At 47.8% G+C, this 21,053-nt stretch overlaps 1 protein-coding gene across 1 annotated transcript in view; it reads left to right on the plus strand.

Annotated features, from left to right (window-relative positions):
- LMF1 (lipase maturation factor 1) overlaps positions 1-21,053 on the plus strand; it is a 206,095-nt gene that overhangs the window by 132,293 nt on the left and 52,749 nt on the right. Inside the window, exon 6 of the mRNA XM_074158584.1 lies at positions 10,237-10,404. Within this exon, the coding sequence (XP_074014685.1) occupies positions 10,237-10,404 (168 nt within the window). The remainder of the gene's footprint in view (positions 1-10,236; positions 10,405-21,053) is intronic.

Genomic DNA, 21,053 nt, shown 5'->3' on the forward strand with positions numbered 1-21,053 from the left:
CTTCAGCCACTTCCACCCCTTGGATATTTCGTTTACAGGAGGGACTGCTCAGACCAGCTGGTTGGTTGAAATATCCGCATTTGAGGCAGATGATGTTGAGCGGGCTCTGTCTCTCGGGTGGTTGGAGAGTTAAACGAGGCAGCCCATGGCGCCGGGTTCCCCCTCCTGCCCCCGGCGCTGGATTTGGCGTGGAGCGTGGTGGCGTTCCAGTTCGGAGAATTCAAACGACCGTCCAGGTAGTTGGTTCCTAATGGCACAATTTACCCTTTGTGAACACGTTTTATGAAAGATCCCACTGTTTGTCTCAGGTTGTGAAAAAAAAAAAAAAAAAAAAGCCCTAACCCAAGTGTAAACGTCCAGGCCACGAAGCTGCCTAATCCAAACACAGGCACGAGCTGGGGGCTTTGCTGGCATTCGCTGCCTGTGGGTTTTGCCCATGTGTTCCTTGGCCTGGTGCTAAACGTTGTATTTATGAGCGCTCACCAAAAAAAAAAAAAAAAAAAAAAAAAAAGGGAAAAAAAAAAAAAAAAGGTCCTCTGAAGGAGATACGATCCTGGTTTTAGCACCGGACTTTTAAAAAGGAAAAAAAAGTGAAGTAATGAGGGCCTTGGGGAGAGCAGCCGCAGTATGTTTTTAGTCGTGAATAGTAAGTTAAAGCCCAGGGTCGCTGGGTCCACCTGAGCAGGCGTAGCGGATGGAAAGATGTTCGGAAAGATATTCTTCCACCCTCTCTCTAAAGCAGTGGATTTGCCCTTCAAAGCACGTCCCCAAAGAGGGACCGTGGAGGGTCTTTGGTGTAGATGGAGAATGGGCACTGGCTGGTTTGGAAATAAGTTGCTGTTTGGGGCAGATCCACAAGGATGAAGCGGCCTTGCCAGCTCTGTGTATCTGCATCCGAGGCTTTCCCACTGCAGGAAACCTGGCAGCCTCCCACGCTGGGATGGGGAGAGAGCTGGCACTTTTCAGAGGAGAGCAGAAAGGCCGAAAATAACCTGGCAGCTGCCACAGTCCCCACAGGCATCCCAGGTGCTCTCAGGGGTGGCAGAGGAATGTCCTTCTCAGCAGGGTATCTCCCCTTGCTGCATTTGTTCTCGACTGGACATAGCGGGGCTGTACCAGGAGGCCCAGAAGACAATCTGTCTGTAGATCCTCAGCAGGGACAGCAGACAGTGCTCTGGGGATATGGACTTTTTTCCTAATTGAATGGAAGTGTGTCATCTTTTTCAACATGGCAGATAGTTTTTCCTCTTCTTCCTCCTCCTCTTCTGACTATCTTCTTTGCTAAGGTTCAACTTCAGCTGCTTAGGGCAGCCTGTGATCTGTATTTTCAGTACTTAAATTGAATTTTGAACACTTTTCTGACCCTGTGGTAGTTATAACTCTATCTGTCGGCAGCAGGACACCGTCACAGCCCAGGGCTCTGCAACTTCTGATGGAAAACAGAGACCTTGATTTGCAAAGCAGCGGACAGGAGTCTGGGGGTAGCTTTTGGTTCATGCGTCCTTGTCCCCGTTGTACCCACAGGTTATGGTCGTCCATCTCCCACAGCAGCCAGCATCCCGGCGCTGTGTCTGAAGCTCCTCCACTGCATCCAAGGACTACAGCAAACCAGAGAGCAACCATGGTTTGAAACAGTGAGCTCAGCAAAGCAGCCCTGTGGGGCAGCAGCACTGACTCTCTGCCGTCTTGCTGTGTGGTGTTGACTAAAAATCCTTTTTTTACTACTGCTTTACAAACATACTGATTTTGATACCATTCCATGGCTGTGTTATCAACTAGAGCGTGCCAGGAACTCTGCTGAAAAGGTCAGAAAATCCAAGTTCATTGAAAATTCTCACAGAAAAATATTGTGGTAAAACAGTCCAGAGAAGTCCGTGCAAGTGACATGGCAGAGGTCGCAGAGGGAATCCCCAGAGGGATGAACAGGACAGGAGTATCAAGGGGACCTTCAAGGTGCCAGAGATCTCAGCGTAACGGTCTGTGGGACCCAGAGGTCCCATCTGGTCCTGGCTAGAGTTCAGAGCATGGAAGATGCTGGTCGCGGGGGTGACCTTTGGGATGAAAAGTTGACATCTTTTCCTTTGAAACATTTTGTACTCGGGCAGAGTAAGGAACTGCATGAGCTTTAGTTAAGGAAATGTTAAGCACTGTCATCTCAGTCCACTCGATGGTGGAGCTTTGGGTCTTGCGGTGGTGATGAATGCTTGACGTGGTGTCCTGGCTCCGTTTTCTCTCATTTTGGCTTCTTATCCCCGGGATGTGGCAGCGTAGCTGTTGCCTATTATCTGATTTACCAGTGGCTCATAAGGGGGTACCTGGTGGGAGCTGGCAAATCCATCAGCGTACTCATGTACCAAAGCGATACCTCTGGCCTGCAGGAGAAAAGACTAAATGAACCCAAAAGTAATGTGTATGAAAAGAAAATGTAAAATGGCAGAGGCCACATGAACTAAGCAGAGGTATTTTCTAGCTGTCTAGTCTAACGTTTGGTATCATTTTTCTCTAGGATTACAGGGGCTTTCACCTCATAAATTTGTGCCTGTTTGAGGTCGTTAATCTTTCTTTACATGTTGCCTTGCAATTTTAGAGCTTTGCCACCATCTGGGATCACATTTTAAATGGGGTTTCCACTCAGTACGTTCCTTTTCATGAAATTATTTATATATAGAGAAATATATAATAAATATATCAGGACTAAGTTGTTTTTAAACATTTTCAGTGCTTTCGCAAGGGCTTACCTTGTGTGGAAAAACTTGTCTTCTCTAATAGAGGGCCATAACAGTGACCAATTAAAGGATCACATTTGCAATATGCTCTTAAATGGCAATTTAAAATATTGGTGAGCGTCCTGCCTCACAGTCCACTGGGGAAGGTGAGCTCCATCGGAGAGTGCCGGGCCAGGGAGGGCATTTCTGTGTTGGAAAACCTCAGTGTATGAGACACCAGGAGAGCACCATCTGATGGCAACTGGATTTCAAACCCGGAGAAGGATTGCTGCAGCTTCTCTGTTGCCTTTGGGATGGGACTTTCTTGGTAAGCATCTATTGCCCTTAGCTCCTGTTTCTTACAGACGTACCTTCCAGCCTGGTCTAATCCCTAAACCAAACGTGACCCATCTCTGGTGCTCTTAATAAACAAACCTTCTCCCCAAAGGCAGTAATGACCCACAGTTGGTTGCACCAGGTTCTTCTGGCCCCACCAGAGCCAAGATGTCTGTTCCAGGCCCCGCTAATTATTTTAAAGGGATTTTGAACAAATAAATAGCCTGAACAGTTCAGCCATTCCTTGTGTAATTTTAGCTCTGGACCCCTCCAAGAATGTACAGAATAAATAGGTGAATCTGTAATACATCCACAATTAACTCTATATACAGCAAGCAGCTCGGAGGCACGCTATGGAGGAATAGTGTCAATAAACAGGTACGCTGTGGGCCATGGAAATGTGGTCTTTGTTATTGGAGAAGGATAGCTCTGACCAGGAGGTAGGGTGCAGTCTGGAAAAGCAAACAGTGCAGCTATAGATCCATCTGCCCCCACCCAACTCGTTGGAATTAAAAAATCCGTTATTTAAATGTACCCCTGGTAAAGTATGTCCTCGCTCATGCTGGTGTAAATCAGGGCTGACTCATGATGAGCAAAGCATGGCTTTGTAGCTAAATGTCGCGGATGTGGCAGGAAGGTTTCACCTACACTGGTGACTTTGCAAGTGCAACTTTGTGACCAAGGGAAAAAAAAAATTCCTCAGGATGTTTTATAATGCCGAGGCATGAAATTGCACAGCAGAATTTTCTCCCAAGACCCTTTCCCCTCCGGCGTTTGTAGCCACATGTGCAGCCATCATTCCCCAAGAAACCCAACGCCCAGACGTGAATCATTTCTCTGATTTTTCATGCTTTTAACTTTTCATTGCTGAGGCTTCGCTCAGCCGGGAGAAGTAGGGACCTGTTTCAGCTTTGAAAAACCTTAGACGGAGGGACGGCTGGGGAAAGGAGTTAAAAATGAAACAGCAGATTTATATATATAAAAAGTAAAAATATATGTTCTACATCTGAAGTTTATTTAGGTCCTTTGGGAGAGTGGCGCGGCACTACGTCTCTACTAAATTGCCAACATTTTATGGTCGTGCTGGCACCGAGTCAAACACACATCTCCTTGGCTTGGGTTGCTGTCTTAAAGCAGGCAGATTCCAGTATGTTTTTCTATGAACTGAATATTACTATTGACTGGACAAGGGAAGCTCTGCCCAGCAAGAACATATAGGTAACTTTGCTTTTTAATAGATCTATCGAGACTTAATTATTTTGATACTGCGTTACTGAAGAGCCATCACCTTGTGACCCACACAGACATTGGATTTCTGTGCTTTTTAAGACAGATACAACTTTAAAATTTTTTCTTACGATTTGATTTTGATTGGAATCATAGCAATAATTGGAAAGTTTTAATTTTAACTGATTAGTAGTTGTTGTGTATGCCAGTATGTTAGTAGCATGCACATGGAGATGTGCGTGTATAAAATACACACGGCACAAGGGGTTTACACAAGAGGCTGAGCAGTTCGCTGCTCAATTTCCTTTCAAAACCCTTGCCTACATGTGTATCTTTGTGCAAAATCACCGTGGTGTTCATCAATCAAGGTTGCTGCACATGTAGAGCTCCTACCACAAAGCCTCATGGCGAGGAAGGAGCAGCTCTCCATAATCTCCCCCTGGTATGAAGGAGGGTGTTTTGCAGGAGTTGCTGGTTATTGAGCAGCACAAGACCGTCGGACTTCAGTCAAGACACACATCTTCCCACACTTCCCAGCAGCTGGGAGTGACCCAGTTTATCTCCTTTCTGCTCGCTGTCTCTTGCTCTTCTGCACAGAGCTGGGAAGCCGTTTCTGCTCGGGCTTGGGAAAGTGGAGCTTTGATCTGCAGATGGCTAAGGAGGAAGGGTCAAGATCTGAAGCAGAAAAGACTGGCAGAGAAACAGCCCTGTTGGATCATGTTGATCAAATTATGCTCTGCGATGGAGAATCCTTTTTATTTTTTGGTCCAAAGTACAAGAGAACTGAGAGCTTTCCTTTGAAGCTGAGGAGATGAGTTCATGCCTCAGCGCCTCGGGAAGCTGGAGAACTGTGCTTTACAGTTCATCCGTACCTTCCACAAACGCTCAGGAAGACTTTCAATAATCCCTCTCAGCCTGGTTTGCTCATCTTCACATCTTTCTGTTTGTGCCAAAGCCTTCCCTCTCTTTGACTGTTGGAGCCTCCAGTGCCCTCAGGCCATTACTGAAGTGTCCGTTGCGCCAAGTTAATCCTGTTTCTTTTGATGGAATAGTTGCTTCCTCTCATCATTTATTCATATTTGCTCTTGTTCCGTTTCCTTCTGTTTTTCAAGATTTTTCTGCCATTAAGTGCACTCAGATTTGAGTCTTTTGGTTACGTAGGTGCCTTTCAATGGGAAAATAAGGGATAGTATCTAGAGTGTATAGGAATATTTATGACTTGCTTTGTTTTTCACCAAAAATCAAGCCAGATTTCTGCGGCAGGCACCCAGGGTGATGTGTTGAAAGGCTGTCCTCTGCAGTTTTAATATTAATGCCAGGTATACTTTTGGTTATCTGAATCAATAGATAACCTGAATTTACCTTATACAAACAGGTAGAATAATGGGATTTTTGTTCACCTTTTTTGAAACGGATTCATTCACGACTTGCTACTGTTTTTCGAAAGACGCCTGGTGAGTTTGAGCTGTTGAGGCGCTCAGACGAGCGAGCAGAGACACCAGAGGCTCCTGAAGCTGTGCCGGAGTTTATTGTGGCGTGAAGGAAGGTAAAAACCCATCAATGCAAAGGATAAAACTTACTCGGATTATCTCTGGGCTCCTCCTCGTTTGTGGTCGAGAGGACAGGGTCTTCCCCACCCTCCGTACGCCACATGGTTACTTGCGTGGGAGTTATGCCTCTCACGCTGTAAGAATAACATCCCGGCCCTGGCTGAGCAGCGGGTTGTTTGAGGACAATGTGGGACTTGTTTTCCTGCACACGTGTAGGAGAGCCTGGAGATTTCCCTAGGCTGGGCTGGGGTATCTAACACTGGGATTAAATACTCTGTCAGAGTTTATGTAATGCCATACCAATAAGGAGGCTGAAAGGAGAGACCATGCGCATTTACAGTCCCAGAGAAGAGCGTTTACTCTGGTGTATAATAGCCTTCTGTTGGGTTTTAGTAGCGTATAGTTTAGTAAATTAGGAGTCTTCAGGTACTTAGCACTTTAATGGTTCTCACTAAGAACATAATTAAACCATAGACCCCTTAGGGAGAAAAAACAGTTTATTGTGCATATTTTTAGAATCTGTTACCAGCCCTCATAAAACCTGGTAGATAGAAGCCAGAGAACATACCTTAGCTGGTGACCCAGAATTCATTCAGCAGCCCCCGCCGAGCGTCGCCCCGCAGTCACACGTTACAAATCTGCCCCATGAATTATGGAATTAATTTTCCCCAATCTGATTTCAAAACGCATTTGCAGCGCAGTTTGTCTCCGGCTGCTGGAGGTGTGAGGGAGGCAGAAGGTTTATTATATCGCACCTTGTGCTGACACATAGAGACGGTCTTTGCTAATCGTTTTTTTATTTAAAAACATTTTATGTTTCGCAGAGTTATCCAGAAACGGGGCTTGTTGGAGGCAAGGGCTCCGCTCTGTTCCTCTCGCCCGGTGTCTGCCTTGGGCTTGTTGATTTAGTTGCATCTGACTTGGAGCTGCATTTTTCTGTGTGTGTGTGTGCGTGTGTGTCAGGAGTTCACAGTTCTCGAAGCGGGAGAACTCCTGGCTGCTTCCAGGATGCTTCTCCTTGCGAAGCAACCACGAAGCAAAGCATAAAGCTCCAAATCCCCAGCGAAACAAGCCGGGTGAAGTGATCCTGGAATGCTTTTCCCTCCTCCGGGGCTCTGATACTGCTGCCTCCGACGCCACCGTGGTATTTCCTAGGATGTGATTACACTGGGAAAGCACTAGGGATGCCTGTGGTGGGCAAGTTTCCTCTCTAGCCCCGGCAATGTGCCCTGGGTGCTCTCCCCCAGCACCAACTGGGTGCTGCACAGTGGGACCCACCGGATGGGACGTTGGGTGCCCCCAGCGCCCCTGGGCAGCCACCAACTCTGTTGCAAAAAGAGACCAGAAAGCTTTCCAGCATCACAGGTGCCTGTGTTCAGCGCTGCAGTGATTCACATGTTGCTCTGGGTCTTTGCTCTTGCCTCAACACCCCTTCCCGAGTAAACACGGCTTTCTCCCCGGGAAACCTGTGCCGCGCTGCACCCGCGCTCGCAGCATCTGGAAGGCATTGGGAGGAACACACACACGCACACACAGAGCGCGCTCCTTCCCCAGCAGCCTTTTAACGAATTTCTGAGACATGCGAATCACTTCTCTATCGCTGTGTTTTGTCTTACGTACTGGAGGTCTACCCGCCGGAGAAGGGGCTTCAGCGGTGGGGAGGAAGGGTCCCTTACTGATGGTGTCCCCAGAGGCTCCATCACCTGCGCTGCTCTTACCAAATGCATTTCTTTCCCTCTGTGAAAACAAATGCCGTGTGTTACTTGTGGCGTGTCCGCTGCTGTTTTAGACTTTCGGTCTTGCTTGTCATTTGAGTTATCTTGCCTGTCGCACAGCATTGCCCCCACTGACACCGTGATAGTGTTGGCACTGATAAGGTGAAGGATGGCAGTGCTGTAGCACATGGGAGTCAATTAGTAACCCACGCCAGATTTCTGTGCTTCGCTTCTCCTTTTTTTCCCCGTTTCTACTTCAGGATAAGAATTAGGCTGCTGCTAAAAAGCACAGACCGCAGCAGACCTGGCTTTGCCAGCCTGGGCTGTTCCCACGTGGGCCCGTGTGTGGCTGCTGCATGAGCCCAAACCGAGACCTTTCTTCTGCTTCGTGTCCCGCTGCAGTGGGACTAAAGGCAAGAATTTTATCTTTCTGCCCTTAAGCACAGCAGATTGGGTGGGAGATATCTTGAGTCGCAGCCCAAAGCAACAAGTGGGATTTGCTGGCTGCGGTTGCTCTTGATAGATGAGGGCATCAGCGTGAGCCTGTGATGGAGGGGAAGGGGGTGGGGGAACCGAACGGCACGTTCGATAGCTCAGGATGGTCTTTGCTTTAAAATTAAAGTGTCAGCCCAGCCCTGCGAAGCCACAGTCAAATGGAGAACTGCTCAGTGCCATCACGTTATGAGATTTAATGATGTATTTAAGTAGATATGTAATTTTGTGTGTAATACTGCCCGTTCTCCGTGGTCCTCAGCCGTAAGTGCTCTGCAACACACTGCTGATGGGGAAACAGCAGGGACTGCATCGCAAGAGGGGGCAAGCAGGAGAGCCACCTTTCTGCAGCTTTGATGTGCTGGAAAACAGCTCATCTTGGGCTGAGAGGGAGAGGAGGCTGAGGGGGGACCTCATTGCCCTCTACAACTACCTGAAAGGAGGGTGTAGAGAGGTGGGTGTTGGCCTCTTCTCCCAAGTGAATAATGGCAGGAGCAGAGGAAATGGTCTGAAGTTGCAGCAGGGGAGGATTAGATTAGATATTAGGAAGAATTACTTTACTGAAAGAGCGGTCAGGCACTGGAACAGCCTGCCCAGGGAGGTGGTGGAGTCTCTGTCCCTGGAGGTATTTAAGAAACGTGTAGACATGGCACTTCAGGGCATGCTCTAGTGCCCGAGATTGTAGGGGGTTTTTGTGTGTGTGTGGTTGGACTCGGTGATCTCAGAGGTCCTTTCCAACCATGATGATTCTGTGATTCTGTAAGTGAAACAACCTCTAGGGCTGGTATCTCATCTAGATTAGTTTTGGTTAACACACTTTAAAAAAAATAAACAAAAGAAGCTGGGACAGCAACCTGCCTTTTTGGAAGGATAAAAGCATTTCTCAGCAATTTGGGATCAAGGTAAAAAAAAATAAATCTCTTTTTGAGCCTCCCTGATGTTCTGGGAATGCTCAAGAGCAGTCCAACGAGCAGATTAACTCGAAACAGGTCCCGTGCTGGGGGGAAGGACCCTGGGTGGCACCCGGGGCTGCGGCAACCCTGACCTCCCACCCCGTGCCGGAGTGGACTTGGCAGAGCTCCTTGACCCCGACACCGCTCCATCCGGCGCCAATGTCCGAGGAAGGAAGGATGCGGTCTCTTGTCCTAAGGGGTTACAGCAGCCTCAAACCCATATAAAGCAACAACTTTATTAATCCCAGCTTTGCTAATAAGGAATTACAATAGTTGTGGGATTTGGCAGTGGAAGCTTGTTCAGTTGCCATGCATAGTACAGTATTTTCCCTGTTTTGTTTGTATTTTTGATTTAACTACAAATAATTTAAAGATGTGTTGTGTTTCCTTCAATTAAAATTCACGTCTTCATACTCCTTTTTTTTTTTTTTGTCACAGTTTTAAAACAATACCAATGAATTTGAGCTTGTCAGATATGCTAAGATAAATTAACTTCTTTCTCCTTGGTAAAATTCCAGCATTTTTAAGGGTGGCAGTTATTATCATATCAGGATTTGGTTTTCTTTCCTGTGTAAAATTCGCAGCTTTATTGTAGTGGATGGAAGATCTCCCAGTGTCAAAAAATTTCAGGCTGATAGAAGACTAATATTGTCACAAGGCCAGTATGTAAATACCTTAAACCAATATAGCATGTTTAGAGGAATTACACTTCCCTCTCCCAAATTACAATTTTGGAAAGCAACTCTACCACCACATTTATTTCAAATTTAAACATTTTGAAAGAATATCTCCTAGGTTTTGAAATCTGGTTTCCATTCCTGGTTCTGTTTGACCTGCTGTGTGACCCTGAGAAAATCCTTTTCTCTGTTTCTGTATCTGCTTAGTTGCTCTGATGATCTTCAGCACTCATGCAGAGCAACTTAACATCCGTCGGTGTCGAGCTATGTCTAACATTTCAGTATTGAATAACAGTGGTTTTCATTTAAGATGAGTGAGTTTTGGTTATGATGAAAAAAGAGAAAATTAAAACTCTTGTTTTTTAAGAGAGGTATTGGTTTAAAAATTCCTTGGGTTTGCATGAAATAAAATTGAATGAAGTAATTTTCTCTAAAAAGAAATGAGTGCCCGGAGGCAAACGACAGTTCTGCTGTGAGCAAACTTGGGGAAAGAAATAAGGAAAAAGGCGAAGAGCTCTGTAGCTCCCCTCAGTGATGAGCCTTGGAGGGGGATTGATTCTTTTTTTTCTTCCATCTTTCAGACACAGCCAGTGCCCAACCCCATCGCCTACTTCATGCATCGCTCGCCATGGTGGTTTCATCAGTTTGAGACCCTGGTCAATCACTTCATCGAGCTGGTGGTGCCATTCTTTCTCTTCCTGGGACGGCGGATGTGCATCATACATGGCCTCTTGCAGATCCTCTTCCAGGTAAGATGCTCCTGGGTTTGCTTCTGAAGGGTCACGTCTTCACCCAGGATCAGCAGGGGATGTCCAAAGGCTATAAAATCCCTGCAGTTGGGGGCTGTAGGGAGCGCTGGGACCTGGGTGACCAAAATGCAGATACGCGTTCCTCACACTGGCTCCTGCAGCAAGGACATGGCCGCGTGTGAGCCCATCTTCTCTGAGCAGGAGCAGCATCCAGAGGAACTGACTCAAGCAGCAGGTCAAGAGTTCAGGCTCAAGTGAATCAAGATGATTCACAGCTATTAACTGTTGGCTCTCGGGTGGTTTGTGCTGGCATGGCTGCTCTTAGTGCGTTGCTGGAGGTTTGGTTCCCCTCCTGCTGGTTTGGTTTCCATTCATATGGAAGGTAGAGAAATGGCAGCCCAGGACTAGTGCAAAGGGTCTGATCTTGTGGCTGCAAACGGCTGCGTTGAATACTTGCAGTTTCTCCAAAAGTTAATTTTTGTTGACATCTTTTAACCTTTGAAGGATTTCTTTTTTATATATAAGATTCAAGGGCTGTTCTTTGTCTTTCAGAATGTTTGAGCTGTTTTTTTACAACCATCAGATTTACTGAGCCTAGGTTCATAGTGAAAATAATTTCTTCAGAAAATAATGGCACACACATTCCAGTTGATTTTGTTGGGTTTTTTTGTGTACATGAAACAAATAAATGTGTGCAAAAGTCAGACAACAGAAGCTCCTGCATATATAGTTTCCTGGACCACATCTGATTTCTCTTGTCTCTGCCCCGGCATAATTCAAACAGCTCATTAAACCCCAGCCACTCTGACTCGCAGAAGCGCAGCTCTCAGCCCTTGCTGACTGCCGTGTTTGTTCGATATCGTTTCAGCATCATGAAATTCATACTCGGTAGCTGTTACTGCTTCCTGTAAATATGTGTGATGGTTAAACTGGAGAACAGCTTATAAACTCTATTGGTAAACCACAAAAATGCTGATCAGATTTTAAAGGGTTGACATAAAAGCCACGGGATTTGTGCCCTCACGGGGATGCCCGCTCCTTCTCCTGCTTCCGAAACACGTCCCTTTGTGTCTGGGTACCGCCAAACACACAGCTGGTACCTCTGCTTACCCGGCACACCTTTTGGCATCAGGCTTGGTTTCGTTGGGATGGATCTTCTCAGGCCGGAGGTCCCGGCAGTGGAAAAAAAAAAGATCTGACCCAAAGAGGTCTCGGGGCATTGCTCCACAAGGTGCCGGTTGTGTTTGCGACAGGCATCGCACATGAGGTTTTCCAGTGTCACTGGGAGGATTATATTCAGCCTAACCCTAAAAAAACCTGCTCTTTTGTCTCATGGACAAAGCAAAATATCCCTCCTCTGTTGGCTGCTTTTGCAGAAGCAGGCGGTTGTTGAGACGTAGCGGAGATCGGATTAGCAAGCAGGAATTGTGAGTAGAAATGCTTTTGTTTGTAAAGAAGTGTAGGGAGGATAGCGATGGCTCTTTCTAAGGTGAGTAGACCCAGAAAGGAGCGGAACACACCATGGCGAGTGGCCTGTCAGAAAACAAACCACGTTGCCAAATTCCAGGCACAGCTGCCACGTCTCGGGGCAGAGCTGCCATGCTCTGCTCACTTCTGCCTTGGCAGAAGAATAAGAGCGTGATGGACTGAGATGGTGATGCTTTGTCTTCACATCTCGGCCAGAAGAAACTTCCATGACCAAAAAGCTGGATCAAATGCTCCTCTCTCATCCCCTTTTTGGCTCTGGGTTTTTCTGTCCTTGCCATGCTCCCGGGCAGGGGCTGGGATGGGGCACAGGGGGGATGCCCCCCGAGCCCCCGGCCAGGGCTTTCCGGCTGGCACATGCCTCCGGCCTCCTTCACGGGCCCCTAACGAGCAGCACGGCTCTTTGTGTGCTGGGGGACTTCAGACGGAGCCAGTGGGATCTGAAAAAGCCAACTACATACAATAAAGGCTCATAATGACATATTGTAAATGCATGCATCTAACCACCCTTTAATTGGCGCTTTATTGATAGTTTGCAATTACTGACTTATTTCTATCATGAGGGGAGTCTGCAAAGGAAAAAAGGGTCCCAGTGTAAAATGCTGCTCTGGTGCATTTATAGCATTTCAACAAAAACCTGTTTATTTAATATTTACTGCCCTTTTCTTCATTCAGAATGACTTTTATTGACAATACTTCTGCTCTGCAAAGGAAGCAATAAAGTTTAATGTTGATATACCACTTAATTCTGCTTTTCAAGATTTGAATTGACATTACATGCAAGTTTTATTGGACATTTTATAATTGTTATTGGAGTCATGGTGGCTAGGTTGAGCGAGTGTATTTTTCCAGATTCCAACTGGCCTGGAGAATATTGCTTTGTCAGGAACCTGAAAAAAAGTAAAAAAGTTGTGCTTTAAAGAAAAAAGTCTTTTTTTTTTTTTTTTTTTTCCAAGTGTGAACTTAACTCTTCTTGCCTAGTTCTCGTTTGTAAGGAAAAAGGCTTAGTGAGATTGGAAACGTCAGAGAGGAGGGGCTCGGCAGCCTGGTGGAGCAGAGAGCGTGTCGGGAGGATGGATGTCTGTCCCCCACCAGATTCCCGTGGGGTTGTGCTGGTCGTGCTGGTCATGCTGTAGGCAGACTGGGCTGGCCCCGGTGTGCCGGACCGTCCTGGGCCACCTACTGTGCGTGGAGATTTGGGTGATGACGACTGAAACACACACTGTGTAGGCGCGTCTCAGCACTGTCCCCTCCCCACTTTCATCCACCCACCCGTGTCCTCACAAGACCTGCAGCGGGGAGCCCGAGGAGCCGGGACACCCCACGGGTTTGGTGCTTTGTGTGAGTTGATGTTGCCGTGATCTCGGTTTGGGGTCTGCCCGCTCTGATACGAGTCCCCGTAGCTTGAGCTTCCAGAAATCTCCCCCTTTGGCTGCTTTTTGATCTCGAATTAATCAGAGTCATACTTAATGCAAGTCTCTTGATATAAATAGTCTTTGCTTTAAAAAAAATAAAATAATCAAGGAGTGAGTTGAATGCTGGCCAGTTCCCATTAGAAAAATCATTCTTCATTGTCACTAAGCGCCAGATTGGGGAGGGCTTTGTGATGTACAGCTGTGGGTGTAGTTTTTGCAGGACATCTGCACACAGAGAGATTTTCAATCAGATTGCAGCGCCCAGAGCACGTTTGCCAGGATCAAAGGTGAGTGGAGAGAAAATGTCATCCAAGGTTTTACAGCCAGGCCCCGTCAGCCGCTCGTCCCCCCGGGCAGGCTGCGGAAGAGCTCCCCAGCCTCCAGCCCAGCTGCTCGCAGTCCTGGCCAGGGGCTCAGGGCTGGGGACTGTCCCCACGGTGTGTCACGGGGTCCCACCAGGCTTCCCGTCTCATCCACGCCAGGGACAGCAAGAGTGGGTACGTGTTCTCCACACCAGTGACTCCCTGCTCCCAAGAGAGAGGTTTGAATGGGCTGAGCTAACCTTCTCATTAATTTCTGCGTGAAACCCTAATCCTGAGGAAGCTGTTTGCACTGAAAAGATGGCTTTGGAGGGGGAAGCTCTGGGACATGGCACCTCCAAGGCTGAGGAGCCTCTCTCGGCCAGTGCAGCAAACAGGCAGGTTTGTGCTCAGCGGGACCAAACAGTTTGACTGTGCCCGTCTTACTTTCTCCCATCACACGTGTCCCAAAAGCGAAGACTCCCACGTTCCTGTCTGCACAGGTTGACATCACCCCATGAGGTTTTTTTCTTCCTTCATTGTTTGCTGGGATTCAAACCCCTTGGGTTTCTGAGACCCGAAGTATTGCATCAACCCACACCACCTGCAAGGAAGCCTGCTAGAAAGATCTCAGCCAGCATGAAAGCATTAGCAGGTGATGGTGGCAAAGCCTTCCCTTTAGACAGTCTGTGCTGAGAGCGTCCTTTTGCATTTAGAAAGAAATCTTAGATGAAGGGCTGCCAATTATAGAGGATATCCAAGGTAAATATGCAGCATTGTTTCAAAAAAACATTCTTTCTAGCATTTACGGTACATAGAAATCCAAATCTAAAACAGAAATTAAAGTAAATGAACATTTAACTTTTCAGCTTTGTTAGGGATTTATTGTAAGCAGGTGCCAGACTTGACGTGCCGAGCGGCACTGCTGCAAATTGTCTCTGCCAGGAATAAAGCTGGAGGAGAGACTTGTAACTCAGCTCCTTCCCAGCTCAGCTCTGCACTACAGCCCTGTAAAAACAGGCTGGTGAGAAATGGCCAGTCTGAGCCACGGAAACCTCCAAATAAGCCTGAGGTGGAGTTTGCCCTTTGCTCATGTTTATCTGAGAGTCCTTAAGAGTTTTTGAGTGTTCGCTAAATGTTGAAAGCTTTCTGCTACCACTTAATTGTCATCCTTCCTGGGGAGTAAAGAGACGTTTTTTAGCTGCCATGTAGAGGCAGGACTGTGTTCACCATCGTGCTCGTGGCTGGAGCAGGGACATGGTTTGAACTTCCAGCTCTGTGCTTACAGTTTTGGACACCTTCTCTAATTCGTCAGAATGGGGTTGTTTTCACTGAATGTCTCTTGATGATGGCTGTTGACTGTGATGGTCACTTAATGGGATGGAAATCCAGCTGCAGGGGATCGCAGTGGCCAGTGTTTTACAAATCACTTCGATGAGCGATTCTTGCATTTTGAGTCTTACGGTACCAGTTGGCTGATTTTGTAGTAGTGTTGGGGTCTGAGCCTCAAAAATATACATGTAGATCTGAAGCACCCCAAAGTTCAGGAGAAATCAAGTCAAAAATGTGGCTGTTAGTGTCTGGGGGTGGAAGAAGAGGTCTTAGAGGGTCTTGGAGATCAGAGGTGAGGTCTGGACCCTGTTATTCTTGGTTCTGTAGAAACATCAAGCCCCAGAGCATGTCCATGCCTTGAGGAACTTGTGGTTTTAAGGGGGAGGGAGGATGAAAGTGCTGCGTGAGGAAGACAAGTCCTGTCCCCTGCCTGCAGGTTGGTGGCACAGGACCCCTTCCAACCACACCGCCCATGAGAGCTTTGCGTTCTCTCTCCTCTCTCCCCGCTGACATTTCCATCCCCCGTGCGCAGATGGTCGCCTTTCCATGCCCGTAGGTCCATCCCTGTGCTCAACCACCCACGGCCGGAGAGATTTGAGCGTCCGTGAGTGAAACCGGAGAGGGTGCAAACCCAGGGCCTTGCTGCTCTGTGGGTGTTTCGCTCTTCTCCAGAGCTGGCTCCTAAAACCCTGAAGCTGCATGTTTTTCACGACGTCTAATGCACAGCTTACACCAGCAAACGTATTTCTTGGCTCCTTAAGCCAGGCAGTAAAATTACACTGCTTTGGCAAACGAGTTGATGAGGGGAAGCGAGAGGAAAGCCAAAAAAGCCAGGAAAAAGCCACCTTGCCCCTACGAGCTGGCAGGTAGCGCTGGGTTAGGGAGCGTGGCGAGGAGGCTGCAGGGCCCACGCGGGAGAGGGCTGAGGTTTCTTACAGTTAGAGGGTGGTTTTGGCTGTGCCAGATGGGAAGGAGCTTCAGTATCACAAAGGCAAAATCCATAAATAAATAAAAAGTCAATGGAAAGTATAAAGCTAGCACTGTTGGAAAGGCAGGGTCGTTCCTTTGCTTCCGCGGCGCTGTTCTGGGTTGTAGTCATACAGGCACGGTTTGGGATTTTCAGGATGAGGGGAGAGTTTTAGACCTTAAAATCCCTCCGGATATGTATGAATGTTGGGAACCCCACTCCTTTGCGTGGCCCCTGAAAAATTCCAGTTTCTCCTCCTGCGTGGAGCATCCTCCGCACAGCCTCGTGGCTGAGGAGCTCCCAGAGGGTGGCCGGGATGGGTTCAGCCCCCAGTGTCACCCGTCAGGACAGAAGTTCCCCAAAGGAGCCGGGGTGGCGAAGCCTTGAGGTTGCCAGTTCTTCACTGCCACCGGGTCCTCCTCCCGCCGAGGTTTGGCAGCGGGCTTTAAATTCGGGCTGTCCCGGGATGTTTTTCGGCGGGAGCTGTATGTAAAGCGGAGGGATGACAATGCCAAGAGCGAAGCTGAATTCCAGCCTTGCGGAAGGCAAAGATAAAACCTCCACAGCCAAAACCCCCTCAAACTCAGAGCGCTGACAAAGAAAAGCTCCCAAGACGGCTCTCGGGGTCCGGCCAAGGAGCTGCGCGGGAACACGGCAGCTTTACGAGCTGGTGGAGGGCCAGGGGGGAAGGACCCGCTGAGAGGGAGCCCCCGGGGTGGGGGGGCTGCGGAGAAACCTCCTGCAGCAGAAACCTCCGGCTCTTTTCCCTCGGAAAACAAGCTCTGAGCACTACACTTGGCTGGCCGGGTACGACACTGGAGACACGCAGCCCCTGTGCTCCTGGGAGCTGGGAACACATGGGAGAGTGGGCAGCAAAGTCATTTTCCTCTCCTTTTCTTTTTTTTAAGCAGAAAACAGTCGTTGAATAGATATTTTCTACCCTTTTTTTTTTTTTTCCCTTGTCTTGGACAAACCCCAACCTCCTAAAAATTTTGATGGAAATGGACATTTTCCTCTAGTTGATCCTTTTCCCACCTCCTCTCCAAAGCTGTGCATGGGAGGTGAAGCAGGGCTTCCCCCCCCCCCACCTTTTGGGAAGGGAGGACCAAGCCCCCCGCTTCCACCGCTGCTGCCTCTGCCATGCCGCAAGACTTTGGAGGGATGAACTGCCCTTCCAGCCACACACATGCAAATTGAATCATGCTGTTGCAGTGCCACAGCTGCAACATATTGTGTTGCTGACTTAAGAGGTAGCAGAGGTCACTGCAGCAGCCCAGAGAGAAGGAACAAAAATTAAACAGCTCCCCCTTTCCCTGCAGAAAGTGTCTGAATCCAGTGTTTGTTTTCACTTGTCAGATATGAGCTCGGTTTTGTTCTTTTTCTTATGCTGGTGTAAATCAGATGTGTCTCCGGGAGGATTATCAGGGTTACACAAGTCCCAGGCTTGTGGCAGAGGGATCGGGCCCGCAGTTTGTGCTTTAATTATGCACCTATAGGACATTTGCATTGCTCAAGTCGTTGTTTTTCTTTATCGAGGCAGAGTAGTGTCGTTACCTTTTGAACGTGTTGTGCGTGAGAGTAAAGCCGTTGCCCGATTCGCCGTAGGAGCCGCCCCAGGGCTGCTGGGAGGCAGCGGCCAGAAAATCCGGGGATCCATTCTGCACTATTCCGGTAGAGATCGGCACCATGAGTATCCTTGAGTTAAGAGACTGCAGATGCTGTTCCTCCAGGCGATATCCCCAGGCCAGCCTCTGATTTCGCTTGCAGATCCCACCGCAAGGTGGGATGCGGGGAGCGTGGTCCCCCCGGAGCAGCATCCCTGGGCGGGTGCGGGCGAGGGGGTGTTCGCTGCTGGGGCTGGGCGGCAGCGTGGCCTTTCCCCTGCGCAAACAAAGAGGAAATTCAGCCTTCGCAAAAGTCCAAATTTTGTTGATTTTGTTGTGGTTTAGGAAAAAAAAAACAAAACAACCAAAAAACCCAACAAACGGAGAACGTCCCAGGAAAATTAACAGCAGAACATAAGTTTGCTGCTGGGGGGGGGCGGGGAGGGGGGTTAGGTCTGATGGAAAATAGTTTTGCAGCTCAATTGTTTAAAAATCTGCGTTGGACTCAGGTCCGAGACGGAGGATGCAGGGAAAGTGTTTTGAAAGGTTGTTTGGGACCCTTGAAGCACTGGACCGGGATTATGGAGATTATTCATCACGGCTGCAGCGTCCGGGTCGCTGGGGCCAGCCCCGCGCACCCATCCCGGTCCCACGGGCGAGGGGTGGCCGGGGTCCTCCTGCCCCTGGCTCGTCCTCCATCCTCCTGCCCTCAGCCCTGGCGCGGCTCCAGCTCGGCTTTGCTCGACAGCAAAACAAAAGGAATGTGAAATCAAAGGAGTTACAGGGGTAGATTTTCTGTTACATCTAAGCCACCTTAAATTAAAAACCGAGCTATACACGCCCCCCCCCCCCCCCCCAAAAAAAAAAAAAATCCAACTTAAGCAGGCAGAACCCAAACTATTTAATCACTCCTATATTTGATTTCACATCCAGCTTGATAATATCTGCTGCGAGGCGAGGCTGCTGTGCCAGACACGAGAATACCAGCACATACCACCCCAAATCAGTAAATAACGCTGCTCGTATAATGGTGTCTGGTATTAGTTAGCAACAAGTTAAGTTCTTGCATTCTGCAGTAGTCAGAGTGACTTAGAAACACTTACTGTTAGCCATAGGAGTGCATTTAATTAGCTTCTGATTCAGGGGGCTGGGGTTTTTTTTCTCTTCTTTTTTTTTTTTTTTTTTTAAATCATTAAATAAAGTGTCACCCCTAGCCAGTGCTGTAAACTCTATTTTGATTGTGGCTGCAATAACCCCTTTGGGCGTCATTCAAATTGTACTAAACAGTTTCTGGAGAGTGCTGGTTTCTCTCAAAATAAACCAAAGTCCGGCTTTGACAAGCTCTAATGAAAAACAAATTGTTATATTACTTAGAAAAATAATTTGAAGGAAGTCTGAATTAGTTGTAAAGGTGGAAAAGGTTCAGCTACTTGAAAATAGAAATTTGGAAGGTATTTATTTTAACCATTAAGCCAGAGGCCTTGAAATACAGCCTTGTTTGTTACAGAATGCGCCTAACGAGAGACATGAATCATGCTGTTAATCAGTATGGGAACTTGATTAATTGGAAAGGGGACCGTCAGTGACTCCAACAGGCGGAGCCGCCTGGCAGCAGTCTGCGACGGAGCCCTGGAGCTGGTGTGATTTACCATCAGTCATCCTGCTGGCACGCGGAGGGAAACTTTGGAGGGATCCCACAGCCTTGGGTTTGCGGGTTGTTGTTTTTTTTTAAATTGAAAATAGAATGTGGTTATTTGGGACACTGTCGGCCTTTGATTTTTGGTGTCTCCGCGTTTGGTTGTCCGACTTGAAACGTGCTGGTTTTCCACGGAGGAGGGTCTAGTGTGTCTTGGAGGCATCTTGTTAAGATGTCCCAGGCCGGGATGCCTGTTGTCTCACCTTTGCTACTGATAGTGGTTTTGCTTATTAAACCCGAGAGCGAGATTTTATGCCCAGCTATGAAATCAGATTTGCACGGGAGGCCCCCAGGATGCAGAGCGCTGCCATGGCTGTAAAAACGCAGCAGGAAGGTCCGTATTAATTTTCACTGTTGACTGGGGCTCTTGGTTTTGGGGCCAGGAAGAGTTTGGCCATCCAAGAGCACTGGTTTCGTTTCAGAGCAGCATATATTTGCTCATACAGCGAAAGGATACGGTGGCAGGGAGGGGGGGGAGTGTGCGGCCGCGCCAGAGGGATGAGTTCCAGCTGAGTTTCAGGTTCATGGTGGAAGGTGCCACGTGTGTCGGGGCTGTCCCTGCAGTGGCGGCCCGTTTCGGTGCCATCAGTATCATCTCTGTGCCACAGGAGCCCCTATGGCCAAGCCAGGGAGACCCAGGGACCAGGTCGGCTCCGGTGGCCCCATGTCCTTGGACATACTGCTAAGCACTGAGGTTCAAAGATGGCAAGTTAGATTCCCAAATTGCAAGATTTGCTTAAGTATCGTGAAAATGGAAACAACTCTGCCTGTCCTTGGCATCTCTTCTGCGTTACAGCCTTCCAGGGTGCTCTCAAGTCTCATTTTCTGTGCTGCTCTATGTAGGCTTTACACCGCTCTCCTCTTCACACTACATGAACACCTTCCAAAGCCGTATGAAATGACATGGCTGACATCCACCACGTGTGGTCCTTCTTTTGCCAAGGGAAGAGGTTGTAGAGCTTAGGCTCCTAGGGCTGTGGGGCAGGGTTGGGGTGGGGTTTTTTCCCCTTTTTTAATTTTGCATTTGATTTTCAAGATTTCTCTGCGATCCAGAACTTTTGTGTCTGCAGTCCTCTAGCAGAATTTCCAGGTGCTTGGACTTGAAGAGAAAAATCAATTACGACGATGTTGTCAGTGAAATGATATGAGTTGGCGAGGCTGCAAGAGCTTCAAAACATCTGCACTTTCCAGATGTGATTCTCTCGGTGCTTTGCTGCAGCATTTGGGTCCAACCAAGGATGGGAGATGAAGTATGTGTTGCACATGTGATTGCATGTATGTCTAAGTGTATGTATAAAACATTATGTCTAATAAGAGCCAGACCAGCTATAAACCAGAGTCAATGACATGATCTTGAACATGGACTGTTACCATGTTTCCAGTGATGATTATTTATTTATGTTTAGGTGTAGCTACTAAACCTAACTAAAACCATTATGAGCCATTAACGTTGCCCAAGCCAAATGACTCGCCCGCTAATACGTGTCAAACGTCTGAGCTGTAGATTTATCCAGTTTCAGTGTAATGGCTTGAAGTGATGGTAAAGCTCTTACAAGTTTAATCGCATTTTCTGTACCTTATTCCTCATCTGAACTGGTCACGTTGCATCTTCCCAGCGCTTGGCTCTCACCAAGTCTTTGCTTTTCGACAGGGTGACGTGGTGGTGGTACTTGGATTTTGGTTTCTTTCCTCCCACCATCTAGATTACGGGACCTTTGAATAATGTTTTATATTCCATTTCAAAAAGAAGAAATCAGAACAGCCTAACTGGAAACAGATGGCAGATTATGAACTTTTTTTTTTAAAGGGAATTTATTATACATGTATGATGAAGAGAATCATTTAATAGTG

The sequence above is a fragment of the Numenius arquata genome, chromosome 14 (genome assembly GCF_964106895.1).
Source record: "Numenius arquata chromosome 14, bNumArq3.hap1.1, whole genome shotgun sequence".
Lineage (NCBI taxonomy): Eukaryota > Metazoa > Chordata > Aves > Charadriiformes > Scolopacidae > Numenius > Numenius arquata.